Source organism: Condylura cristata, unplaced genomic scaffold (genome assembly GCF_000260355.1).
Source record: "Condylura cristata isolate star-nosed mole 26May11 unplaced genomic scaffold, ConCri1.0 scaffold00030, whole genome shotgun sequence".
NCBI lineage: Eukaryota > Metazoa > Chordata > Mammalia > Eulipotyphla > Talpidae > Condylura > Condylura cristata.
In genome coordinates, this window is record NW_004567131.1 from 709,691 (window position 1) to 723,628 (window position 13,938).

The window sequence follows — 13,938 nt, forward strand, 5'->3', positions numbered from 1 at the left end:
TTAAGAAATACCTTAGGCAACTTATTAAAAGTGCAGAATTTTGTGTCCCACTCTTATATTTTAACTCAAAATATGCAGGAGAGTTCCGTGAAAGTGCATTTTTGTTTTTTCAATCAAGCACTGGTTGCTTCACTCATGCATTTTAAGTCATCACCATCTCATCCAAAGATTTATTGATTACCTCCCATGTAGATATGAGACAAGTCTCTGCTTTCATGGAGCTTACATTGCTCCACAGGGAGATAGTTCTAAACAAATATTTAAGATAATGTGAGGTAGGAAAAAGTACAATGAGGAACACAAGCAGGGTAAAGGGATAGTGACAGATAATTTTTTAAAAAAACTATCTTAAGGAGTTGACATTGAACAGAGACCTACATGAAATAAATGCAGGTCAAGCAACGATCAGGGGAGAATATTCCCAGAATAGAGAACAACAAAGTATAAAGATTTGGGAGCAAAAGATGGTACAAGAGTCATTTCATCAGTGTAGGGGGGGGGGGAACAAACTGACTCTGATGTGGGCAGAGCAGAGACTGGAGGGGGGGAAGGGTAAGAAAGATGATATTTTTGCAAAATGATTTGAGTTCTTTGAAAGAGTAGAGAAGAGAAACAAGGTGTTACTTGGATGGGGAGAAGGCTAGTGAGTTCTTTCTGTTTGTATTTGTTTTGGTAGCGAGAAATAAGAGATATTACAATTTTGGGGGTATTTATTTATGCATACAAGGACTGGGGCACAAGCCAGAGGTGCCAGGGCCAGTAAGTGGATTAACCAGAGAGTTATTTCAGATTGACTGAAATACACTGCTGAGGGGAGCAGCGGGGTGATAGAGGAGGTCTGCCACACCATGTGGGTCTGCCCCCAGGTGATTGAATTCCTGCTGCAGTAGCTATGGATAGGTTTGTAGTGCTGTGCTTTAACCCATTGTACCACTAGGCAATGTGTTTTTTATGCTGAGATTTAAATGGTAGTGTTACAGGGCACCCCAACGTGAACTGGGATGCCTGTCTGTGGGTCTTCACCCGTGCGCTTACGATTCAATCGTATTATGGACACACTCAAAAGGTTAAATAATGGATTTATTTATAAGGAGAAAGGTAAAGGAATAACCCAGGGAAAGAGGGAGAGAAACACAGGTTAACTAGGATGTCCTACCAGTTCTGCTGACTTGGACTCCACCAGCACGCTGAAAACCGATTGAGAGCCAAAACGATCAGCTGCTAACCACCAACCAGGTGTCCTCCTCCCCCCCCCCACCCCCCAAGCCCACATGTCCAGTTTTGTCCCAAACTGGCTGCTCAGCTCCGGCCTCACGTCCTGGAGTGCTTCTCCTTGGTACTGATAGGATTTGGAGTTCCAGCATCTGGAGTGGGGGCGGAGTCCATGAAACCTGTACCTGTTACAGTAGTAGCCTCTGAATGTTTCTATTGGCCTGTTTTTTTTCTTAACTATGAACATTTTTATTAAATTTCAACACCTTGAAACCATTACCTATACAACTGTAACTTTCAAATCCTCATCTGTGTTCAGCATCTTTCATGAATCTTCTGGACATTTGAGATATTCCAATGCTCTTTCATCAATGTAGCCCTGTCAAATTTCTGCCCAAACTTGCCTCTTCTATAGTCCCTTCCTACTAACAGCATCACTTGATCACAGATTCATTCTTTAGTTTTCTCTCTTGACACACGCATCTATTACCAAATTGTGGTTATTCTGCTTCTCGTATTTGGCTTCAGCTCCTCTCAACTCCCTTGCTGTGACTTAATTTAGACTTCGTCTTTGACTGCACTAATAGTTTTCCAATACCAACTTACGAATTTTTCTAAAACACAAAACCATTGCAGATGTTTCTCAATTTGTAATGGGGTAATATCCTGATAAAACTATCTTTAGTTGAATCTTAAGTCAAAATGCCAGCTAGGAGCTTTGACTCCCTGCTGCTGCCTAACATCACAACAAAGTGTTATTTTGTGGTTTCTACTAAAAGCCTAACAGTTTCCCACCATTCTCCAGTCAAAAATCATAAGTCAAACCATCATAAGTCGGGAATACCCTGTACTGAATCCCCTTCATAAGTAAAACCTTATACGGCACTCTATCTGCAGGATGAATATTTTATTATTATATATAAAGTTCTTATGACCTAGTCTGAACCATCTTCCTCGCTCCATTACAAGGGTGTGAGTTACACCAGAATACTGCCTGAAATCACTCCCTTTCATGCCCTGTGAGTGTGCACACGCTGGACCTGGAGTCTGCACTGCCCTTCTCATGCTCTGCACTGTGCTACCAAACTGTGATACTGTATCTATGAATTCTAAGCTGCTCCCTAATTTTGGATAAGCTAAAATATTAAGGGCCTTAAAGTTTCATTAAATGTATTCATTACAATTGAATTTGATAACTTAAAATTACTACTTAAATTTGATCATTATGTCTAAAACCAAGTGAAGTTGTCATTATGACCTATTAAAATATAATTAATATAAGTAATCAAGTAAATACATGAAGTGTGAGGGAGAACTTTATACAGAAATATTTTTCCTTCTCAGGTTCTAGCTCAGGAGAAGTGGATAACCAATCAGAATGGACTGATGTTCAGAAGAAGATTATACCATGGAAAAACAATGTTCCAGATTTAGATGTGGAGTTAATATTTCAGGATCGTGCTGCTAAACTTGGAAAATCAGTTAGTGGACTGATTGTAGTAGCCTCGCTCATTGATAAACCAACCAATTTAGGAGGTAAAATTATAATAGTTCAGGGAAGTTGCTCAAAATCTTTTGCTCCTGAGAAGTTTTTAATCAACCCACTACCATTTTGGTCTATCTTTTCTACTTTTACCCTTTTGGGGGTGTTTTAGAGTACCACATGGACATAATGAGCTTAGCTTTTACAGCAAACATTAATTCCAGCTTATTCTGTGTAGGACTATGCCGAACCTGTGAGGTTTTTGGAGCCTCAGTGCTTGTTGTTGGCAATCTACAGTGTATCAAAGACAAACAGTTTCAGCACCTCAGTGTTTCTGCAGAGCAATGGCTTCCTTTAGTGGAGGTAGGTGGGATATAACTTAATGGATTTTTTTATTTGCTCAAATCTTTTATTCTCTCAATCTTCATGTATCAGTCCTGTTGCAGTAATACATGGTGATCTTTTAATTGTTTCTAAATGATACATAAAGTACAGCTCAAGTCTCTTCTCCTTGCCTCTTCTCTTTCATTGTCTTTTGTCTTTCATATCTTTGTAGTTTTAGAAATTTGTCAATAACAGAATTCTTTTCATAAAATGTACCATGTTGCAACCCACTATGGATTTAGGGATAATTTGATTGAATGTATGTGGTTGGGAGAGCTTTTTCTTATCATATGTAATTCTATCCTTTTCCTTTTAAAAAACTTTAACAAGCTTGATTTAATAAGTTGCTTAGAAACTCTGATTTTACCCCAAACAGCTATAACTGACTAAATATTGAATATTCTTTTTAAACTAATATCAAGGTAAAAGCATCCCAGTTAATTGATTATCTACAACAGAAAAGAGGAGAAGGTTATACCATCATTGGCGTAGAACAAACTGCCAAAAGTTTAGCTCTAAATCAATACTGCTTTCCTGAGAAATCTCTACTCATCTTGGGGTAAGAAAATTCTCTAATGTATATTCTGAGTGTCAGCTTGAGAAATGTTTCAGATATGTTAACAGTTTACCTCGGTTCTTGCTCTTACATATGCACTTAACTTTTGACTTTTGACTTGTGTAGTATATGAAAAGCCTGCTCCCCCCCCACTCCCAACCCTTACACACTTTTATTTAATTGTACTTGTTTGGTGTGGTCCGGTAAATACATAATTGACCCATAAATGTTTGTTGCATTCTTATTTAATTTCATGAGACTAGAGTTACATCATTTCATTCTTCTGTCTCTTACAGTAATATGCAGAATATCTGAAAAGGAAAAAAAAAAGCATTTGTTTCAAGAAAACTAACCTTTGTTTCCCCATTTTTCTTCAACAGAAATGAACGTGAAGGGATTCCAGCCAATCTGATCCAGCAACTGGATGTTTGTGTGGAAATCCCTCAACAAGGCATCATACGGTCACTTAATGTCCATGTGAGTGGAGCTTTGCTCATTTGGGAGTACACCAGACAGCAGCTGCTTAAGCATGGGGACAGTGAGACATGAAGCTTGTGCCTCATCTAAGAGGAAATATTGGTGCTATTGAAACATATTTTAAAAACTCTGGACTATTGAAATAGATTCTGAAATTTACTGGGATAATTTGTATTTTTTCTTGAAAGTTAATGCCAAAAAATTTTCATGTGCCTTAAAGTTATTACTATATGTTGTCGCCTTTAATAAAAAAGTTTAGCTGAATGTTTTGTTTCTTTAATAAAATATTTTAAGCAGTATTGTAAATATAGCAATCTATTAATGTGTAGATAATTTCCTAAAAATCAGTATTGTCAGAAATGTGAATGATGATAAGAATAAGGTAGACTTAAGACAGCTGTTATCTATGAATCCTGGAGCCTTCTCATAAGAAAACGTGAAGGGTGGAAGCAAAAATCCTGTCACTCTGGATCTGCTTATTCTCAGGGAGGAAACATGCTTGGCAAGATGCTGACCTCCTTTTCTTGTAAAGTTCATAAAATTTTACATGGCTTTATTCTTAAATCCATAAGCTAGGTGATAATGATGTTTTCAGAAAACTTTTTATATTATCATCTTTGCTCATGGAATTAAAATAGTGCCTGTAAGCAGTCTAATAACTGTCCCAAAGGAGGTGATTTATTCTTAGACTTCAGTCTCAGAAGTAGGGTTGGAACCCATGAACATTGATTTTCCCTGTTCTTTTTGTATTTTGTTTAATACTTGGATTGTTTTATTTGATGGTAACTGTCAGCATCCAGCAATAATGTAGTTTCTATAATCCCTTCATACAGATGCCTCTGACAGGATGTTACATCACCAAGGATATTAATCAAAAACAATAAATTAACTGCTGATAATACTGTGCACAATACTAGAGCCTACAAATCTGATCTGTATTCAGATTTCCCATTTTTCACTAATCAGGAGCCAGGTACAGGACACTTGGTCCTTGTCTTTATGACCTTGATAATTTTGAAGAGTATTCAGATATTTTGTATGTTTCTTAATTTGGGTTTGTCTGGTATTTTCTCATGATCAAACAAATGGGAAGTATGGATTAAAAGAAAGTATACTGTAGTGACACAATGCCCATTTCATCACATCTCAGCATGACTTAGCACCCTCAGTCATTTAAGGCAATGTTTCTCATGCTATTTTCTTTTCCACAGTCTGTTTGCTGCAAGCAAGTCACTAAATCTCGCCTACACTCAAAAGTAGGGAAACTACGTTTCACCTCTTAAAGAGAAAAGTATAGAAGAATTTGCTACAGTAATTAATATTTTAGGCAGAATTCGGAGGCTATACTAATACATTGTTCCTTTTAAACATTTAACCAGTGATGTTTATTCTTCAATGATTTACAAAAGTATTTAAGTCTGGGGGAGATGCAGCTTTTCAATAAATGTATGAATCACACTGCATCCACCACTGAATATCTAGAAGGATTCACTAATAGGAACTGCACCCCGAACTTTGTTGCAGTTTTTTCAGAATTGTTTTGGATATCTTAGGTTCTTTACCTTTCTAAAGAAATTTAAAATCAGCTTGCCAATATCTACTCAAAAAAGCTTGCTGGGAATTCAACTGGGATTATATTCAACTGGGATTATATTCAACCTACAGAACAATTTAGGGAGAATTTATTGAACTTACTATCTTTTTTAAATTTTTATTTTATACACATATTCTACATCATTCTTCATCTTGTACATTTTTTCATCTCAGTTGTAATGCCCGTGGACTTCACCCATGTGCCATCACCATAGTCCCATGTGCTCTTGCCACTCATTTTGATCTTCTTCTCCTTTCCTCACCCTTAAAATGGTTTATAGTTTATAGTTGCTAATTGTTCTTTTTTACTGTATTACTATAAGTATGTATTAAATATATTCTCCCCCTACACTCCTGATGAGTAAAATTATCTGGTAGATTTTCTTTCTGGCTTATTTCACTACAAATGATTCCTTCCAGCTCTATCCATGTTGCTGCAAATAGCATGTTTTTTGATTGCTGAGTAATATTCCTCTGTGTGTGTGTACCATATCTTCTTGATCCAGTCATCTGTTTTTGGGCATTTAGGTTGATTTCATCTTTCCTATTGTAAATAGGGTAGCAATAAACATGGGGGTGCAGGTATCTTTTGGAATTATGTTTTGTGTCCTTTGGGTAAATCCCTAAGAGTGGAATTGATGGATCATACAGAAGCACCATTTTTAGCAGTTGGAGAAAACTTCAAACAGCTTTTGATAGTGGGCGCACCAGTTTGCATTACCAGCAGTATATAGGAGAGTTCCTTTTTCTCCTCACCAACATTTACTGTTGCTTGTTTTTTTGATGTGTGAGATGGTATCTCATTGTAGTTTTGATTAGTATTTCACTTATACAAATGATGCTGAACATTTTTTTCATAAGTTTGTTGGATGTCTGCATATCCTCTTTGGAGTTGTGTCTTTGTAGCTTTTCTGCCCATTTTTTGATAGGATTGTTCACTTATATTGGTTGAGTTTCATCAGCTTTTTGTATATCTGTGACCAGTCCTTTATCATTTGTATTATGTGGGAAAATTTTCTCCCAGTCAGTGGGAGTGTCTGCTTTATGTAGTTTCTCTTTTGCTGTACAGAAACTCTTCAATTTGATGTAGAAAACCCAGAGATAAATCCACAACTCTATGGACAGCTAATCTTTGACAAAGGAGCAAAGAATATGCAATAGAACAAAGAAAGTTTGTTCAACAAATGGTGCTGGGAAAGTTGGGCTGCTACGTGCAACAAAAAGAAGCTAGATTACTACCTCACACCAAACACAAAACCAACTCAAAATGGATTAAAGACCTAGTTGTAAGACTTGAAACCATAAAATATATAGAAAATATTGGTGAAACACTACACAACGTATACCTCAGTAACATCTTTAAAAGATAGATCGCCCAAAGCAAGGATAGTGAAAGAAAGGATAAACAGCTGGGACTATATCAAATAGAACTTACTATCTTAACAATATTGTATCTTCTAATCCATGAAGAGTATTTGTTTCCAACTAATTAGATCTTCTCTGATGTTAAGGGTTTTGGAGTTCTCAAACTATATTTGTTAGACTTACACCTAAATTTTTTTTTCATGTGCTATTGTTAAGTGGTGTAATTTGTATTTAAAGTTCTAGTTAGTCATTGCTGGCATTCAGCCAATGTGATCTTTGTATGTTGACCTTATTTCATCTTTTTAAGAGTCACAAGTTTAGGGGCTCTCTGTGATACTTTGCAATTTTTTTTTTAAATATTTATTTATTCATACAGAACTGGGGTACAGGCCAGAGATGCAGAGGGTGAGAGGATTCACCAGAGACAGAGTGGGGAGCAGAACAGGCAGATCGACGAAGTACACTGCTGAGGGGAGCAGCGGGCAGGTCAGGAGAGGTCTGCCATGCCATGTGGTCACCTCTGGGGCAGGCGGGGTTCGAACTCATGCGGAAGTGGCTTTAGCTTCTCAGTGCAGTGCTTTAACCCGCTGCGCCACCAGGGAGGGCCCTACTTTGCAATTTTTTAAGAGATGAAAATATCATTGCACAAAAACTGTTTTAGTGCTTCCTTCCCAATTTGCATGTTTTTTTTCTTTTTTGTCTTATTTAATTAGCTTGGAATCCCAAACAATGTTCAATAGGAAAAGTGACAGGATAGCCTTTCCTTGTTACTGATTAGGGGAAAAAGCATCAATTGTCACATCATCAAGTGATGTGTAGGTGATCTTTGTTATTTTACTTGCATATTTAAGTTTAATCCTCTTCCAGTCTTTATTTTTTTGTACCTGTATTAAAATACCATCTCTGGCCCTGCCTGGTGACACAATGGGTTAGGACACAGCACTGCAAGCAAGCCACAGCCCCTTCAGTGTGAATTCAATCCCCAGCCCTGGAAGTGATCCACATGGCGCAGTAGACCTCTCCTGACCTGCTGGCTGCTCCCCTTAGCAATGTACTTCGCTGAGCTGCTTGTTCTGCTCCCCACTCTGTCTCTGGTGACTCCTCACTGCCCCTGCACCTCTGGCCTGTACCCTAGTTCTATATGCATAAATAAATAAATCTTAAAAAAAAAAATAGCACAACAAGGAACTTGGTGTACATGTCATTAAAAAAAATAATAGGCTCTCCCTGGTGGCGCAGTGGGGTAAAGCACAGCACTGAGAAGCTAAAGCCACTTCAACACGAGTTTGATTCCCGCCCCAGAGGTGACAGCATGGCAAAGCAGACCTCTCCTGACCCGCCCCGCTGCTCCCCTCAGCAGTGTGCTTCATGGATCTGCCTGTTCTACTCCCTACTCTGTTTCTGGTGAAGCCTCTCGCCGCCCCGGCACCTCTGGCCTGTACCCCAGTTCTATATGCATAAATAAATATATTTTAAAGATTTATTCATTTGTGCATACAGAACTGGGGTACAGGTCAGAGGCTCAGGGGCGGCGAGAGGCTTCACCAGAGACAGAGTGGGGAGCAGAACAGGCTGATCGATGAAGCACACTGCTGAGGGGAGCAGCGGGCAGGTCAGGAGAGGTCTGCCACACCATATGGTCACCTCCGGGGCAGACGGGAATCGAACACACGCGGAAGTGGCTTCAGCTTCTCAGTGCTGTGCTTTAACCCACTGCACCACCAGGGAGGGCCTAAATAAATAAATCTTTTTTAAAAATAATAAAAAAATACTATATCTGAGGATGGCCTACCTTTTCCATATCTATTCGTGTAATATCTGACTACCATACTTCCAAACCAAAAGGAAAAAGGGAGTACAAGTTATTTTTTTTTTTGTATGGGTTTTAATTTTCTTAAAATATAGACTTCTTGCTAAATTACAGCTAAGCATTTTTTATATCACTTTAATTTCTATTTGAATGGTGGGCTTTTTGGTTACCTCATCATTTTTAGGTTAAGTGTTGTATACAAGGATCAAGTTCTGATGTTTACCATCAGTACTACTGTCCTGAAGTCAATGGAGAATTGTTGAATGTCCATAAATAATGGCTTCAACTTTTCTGAAAAACAGGAACAGCCTAGGATTTTGCAGTTGTGTTTGAAGGCTGGAATTGTCCCGCTTCAAATTTTTCTTTGAATTTTAAGTAGTCTCTTCTTTTATCAAAGTATTTTATCTGTTGAGAAAAAGGATTTTGAAATAAGATTAAGTTATACAGCTTAGACAAACAAGCACAGATTCAAATTAACAGATTATTCAATATAAATTATGTAAGTGGCATTAAATATGAGACTGTTGTCTTCTAGAACCATTTTGAATCAGTTCATTCGATGTACAAAAGTTTCTCAAGGATGTAAAACACTGACCCTAGCCTGTTTTGGGTTTCAGACTACTGAGTATTTGAATAACCCACGAACAATGTCCTCAAGAAATACATGTGTTTTGACATAGGAAACTTGCTGCGAGTTCAGGGTTCACAGAGCTCTCAGGTCATCTGACTTCATGATGTAAAGACATAAGTTTTTGTTAAAACTAAGTTCAATAAATTTTGTTCACTCACAAGTCATAAGTTTTTATATCAACTTTATCTTACCCAGAAACATACTTTTAAAGCAATGAACACATAGTAAAATGTATACATTGATGGTAAAATTCAATAAATTCCAAGGACTTCATCCTAATCTTTGTATTCTTCTCTTGCCATAGAAGATTTGAAATCTAAAGCCCCGTGTCCTGAAACTGTAAAGTGACAGACAAACAAAAGCAAAGCCTGACACAAAATTGTCCTCATTTCTACATCTGAGCTGCTCTCCACACAAGGCAAAGGCAGAATACCATACATTAAAAATGTTAGAAAACACTGGGCATTTCGTTAAAAGCTTTCCTTAGAATTAGATTCTTAAATATTTTAGTAGTGCCTGAGTAAATGTAAATTAATTTAGACTGAAAATGTAGAAATCTACCCTGTTCCCTCTCATGATGTAGACAAGATGCAGTCAGCTCCCAAGTTAACATTACGGGGAGAACAACTCCTATAGCCACAGACTATTTGAATGTGCCCCGCTGACTAATGACTACTTTCTTATTCACCCAAAAAAATCTTGTTCTCTAAAATCATAGGCCATCAGAAAGAACTTTGAAGTTCCACAGGTAACTGGAGAATCTGAGAAAGTCTGCAGAGAGCAGCCTCATTGCCATCCCAGATACAGACTTCAAATAAGAGGTTTCTGAACATGATATTCAGCATTCAAATATACAGAAAATAGGACTCTGGGTTCACATCTTAGTCCAGAACTAATGACCTATTTATACACAGCCCCACTTTCTTCTGGGCCTCTCAGAGCACTGCTTTATTTCAGTTTTACCTAAATTCTACAATTATTACTTAGTATTATCTACTAAAGTCTACTATTCCCCACAAATCTTCTTGATAATTCCTTTCCTGTGGTTGGTGAGATGTCCAGTGCTGGTGTTTGGTTTTGCTGTGACAACTTTGAAATCTGGATGTCAGTTTTCCTTCTAGTGCCCTTGGGATCACTGTGCCAGGACAGGTGTAATATATAAAGGACACCACAGGAAGAAGTGCTGTGGCAAATTAATAGGCTTCTGTATCTCCTGTCACGTCTGAACTACCTAATGTGCAGTTCCACTTAGTGGCCCCACTGGTAGTCCATTCCCAGTCTGTGTGGGACTGTGCCTCTCCAAAGGTGTTTCCCCTGTTAGTATCTATTCAGTGACTGCATCATTATTCGTTCAGATATATGACTTCTTCCCCTGCCTTGATTACACAGTACAGGCCTCATCATTTCTCACTTGGATTGCTTTAATGACCCTTAAACTGGTTTCTTTACCCTCCTTAAATCACATGTTAATACTCCCAAACACCTTTTTAAAACCTAAATCTGCTGTTACTTGCTTATTAAAAGACTGTTCACGATACTCCAAACCCCTCAATAAGACAAGAGCTTTCACTATATCTCTGCCTATCTGTTCATCCTCTGAATTTGCTACCTGTTACTGAAATGCTAGATATGCAAAGGTACTAATTTCCTAAAAGGGCTAAATTTTTTGTGCATCTTGCTTCCATTGCCTTTGCACATATACCACACTCTGCCTGTAAAGCTCTTCTCTTCAGCATTTTCCTCTTCATTCAATTAACAGTTAAAGACCCCCAATATGTAACACTTTCTCTAAAAGGCTATTGAGTCAAGCATATATTGAGAAGCATTCTGTATATATAATACAGGTGTCCCTTAAACCATTAAATGAGACTAAGAATAATAGGATGAATGTCAAATATTGGAACTTCTAACACATTTCAAAGATGTATAGGGATAAACTGATACTAGCATCTTAACCTCAGGTATATGGCTGTTCTATTTGTGAAAGACTCTTGGATGGCACTAGAATAATAGACCTGATCCCTGTTGCTTTTTAAGTGATCAAGGAATAGAAGATTTACAGTAGGGTCTTTATTTAGGTTAAAGTGATGAGTGGCACATTTGCTGTGTAACAAATTTGTATTTTTACTGTATTATGATACAAGTACTATAACTCTATTTGGTTGTTATATTTTTATTTTTATTCTTTGGATGTGATGTCATCTAAGTAAAAATGACTAACTTTGAAATTATGGAGGCCTACATTTGAATCCCCCTCTAATACCTCACTGGTTACATGATCTGGCGTAATGTATTTTCACCTTTCTGAGCATTAGTTCCTATTGTGTAAAAGAGATACAATGGTACTTTACAAGGCTGAATGAAAATGAAAGTTAATGAAAGCAAAAGTCTCATACAGAATGCACTCATGTCCCTCCATTTCTTTGCCTCCTGCACATTTCTGGAAAAATCTGTTTTTATTCTATGATTACTGGGTAAGACATCAACAAGATAATATTTAAGTAGGAGAAAAGAGAGCAAAGGTGAAAAAAAGTAGGAGAAAGGGAGCAAAGGAGAAAGAAAGTAGGGGAAAAGGGAGCAAAAGACTAAGGTGGTGTACAGAGAAATTTCAGTTATGGAATAAGAGAGTAGTGCTATAGAAGGAAAATAGTTTTAAATGGGAAAACAATTATCCTTATCAAATGTGGCAGACACCAATTAGGATATTTACTGCACTACTCACTCTTTTGTTGGAATCATCCATAACTTTGTAGGTCACTGTATTTTCTCCAGCAATATCATGATTTCCTAATTCCTGGTTGCTTTCAGTATCCTTCTAAAACCCTGGCCACTCAGTTCCTTGACCTCTTCAATGATCCTGCCCTTTAATTTACTTTACTCTCAAGATCAAAGTGTAGACTTTGCCCTGGCCAATACCACAGGTGTACCAACATCCCAAGTCCAAATATTCCATCCTCTACCCAGCACCTGCTCACTCTCCCTCCAGGGCCCAGCACCGATGTCAACAACTCACCGATGCTACCACCTTTCAATAAACTGTCATCCCTCTTATATCCTCAGTGTCTCTTTAGTCCCAAATTCAAAGCCCTCCAGTAGTTTCCTCTTACCACTCAAAGTAAAAACTACAGAAAGTTCAACCACTTCTGAGTCTGGAAAAAGAGCCAAGCTGGAAATGTCAACTTGTACATTAGCACACAAGTGGTACTTCAAACCATGGCTGTGGACAAGATTGCACTGAGAGTTTGTAGCATCATAAGAAACTCTAAAGAGCACTGGCATTTGACACACACAAAAATAATATTCCAAAAAGCAGTGGCTGCTAGAAATGATGGTGGGGATGGGGTGGGAGAGAAACTAGGAGAGTGAATTGTAAAAGCCCAAATAAAAAAAGGTTTTTATATTTATATAAACTGGAATTATAACTAATTTTCTAGAACAACATGAAACTTGTACAAGGTATTACCATGTATGTTCCTTGCATGACAGTCACGGGAAGAAGTATGTGGAGTTGGGAAGGGCATAAAGTCTGCACTCGACTACCTACCTCAAATCCAGGTCCTGCATTTTACAAGTGACTTCATCTTAATGTGTCCATGTTCTCATCTATAAAACTGGGTATTCAGGGCCCTCCCTCGTGGCACAGCATGTTAAAGCACAGCACTAAGAAGCTAAAGTCACTTCAGCATGAGTTCGATCCTGCCCCGGAAGTGACCCACATGGCGTGGCAGACCTCTCCTAATCAGCCCGCTGCTCCCCTCAGCAGTGTTCTTTGTCGATCTGCCCATTCTGCTCCCCACTCTGTCTCTGGTGAATCCTCTCGCCACCCCTCACCTCTGGCCTGTACCCCAGTTCTGTATGCACAAATAAATAAATCTTAAAAAAAAAAAAAAACAACAACAAACTGGGTATTCAGAGTTATTGTGAGAATTAATGAGATAATTAAACTCATTTGAAGCATTTATAGAGCATGTACCCAATTAGACCTGTGACATGGCACTCAGCCTGTGTATGAATAAAAGAGACATAGAAGAAAGGACGAACTGATAGGCTGTAAAGTGACGTTTTATGATGCAGAAAATGAAAGTTACCCTGAAAGCAGGGGAGTGGGAGCAGTGTACTAGCTAGCGGCAAGGCTGGAGAAAAAGCAGTGAGTATCAGAGAATTAAGAGGATAGAAACAACTGAGTGTGACTTACCAAAGGGCTTAAGACAACAATTCCTAACCATGGTTATACCTCAGAATCGCTTGTAGAGCCAGACCCTTTCAAAAGAAGCTTGGTTACTATTCCATACATTTAATAGAATTGAAGTGAGGTCTGGGACATAGCTATTTAAAAAAAAAAAAAAAATCACAGGATTCTGACTTGCAACCCAAGTGGAAATCATGGTTACGCTGTCAAAGACAGGTCTAAGAATGACAAAGTTCTC

At 38.1% G+C, this 13,938-nt stretch overlaps 2 protein-coding genes across 2 annotated transcripts in view; one reads left to right on the plus strand and one right to left on the minus strand.

The window, feature by feature from the left end:
* The window catches only part of TARBP1 (TAR (HIV-1) RNA binding protein 1), a 63,104-nt gene extending 58,758 nt beyond the window's left edge, over positions 1-4,346 (plus strand). Inside the window, exons 28-31 of the mRNA XM_012731253.1 lie at positions 2,557-2,748; positions 2,934-3,058; positions 3,502-3,638; positions 4,016-4,346. Coding sequence (XP_012586707.1) covers positions 2,557-2,748; positions 2,934-3,058; positions 3,502-3,638; positions 4,016-4,184 — 623 coding nt within the window. The 3' untranslated portion in view covers positions 4,185-4,346. The remainder of the gene's footprint in view (positions 1-2,556; positions 2,749-2,933; positions 3,059-3,501; positions 3,639-4,015) is intronic.
* Positions 4,347-9,025: 4,679 nt separating this feature from the next.
* LOC101618702 (cytochrome c oxidase assembly factor 6 homolog) overlaps positions 9,026-13,938 on the minus strand; it is a 7,369-nt gene continuing 2,456 nt past the window's right edge. Inside the window, exon 3 of the mRNA XM_004691126.2 lies at positions 9,026-9,285. Within this exon, the coding sequence (XP_004691183.1) occupies positions 9,190-9,285 (96 nt within the window). The 3' untranslated portion in view covers positions 9,026-9,189. The remainder of the gene's footprint in view (positions 9,286-13,938) is intronic.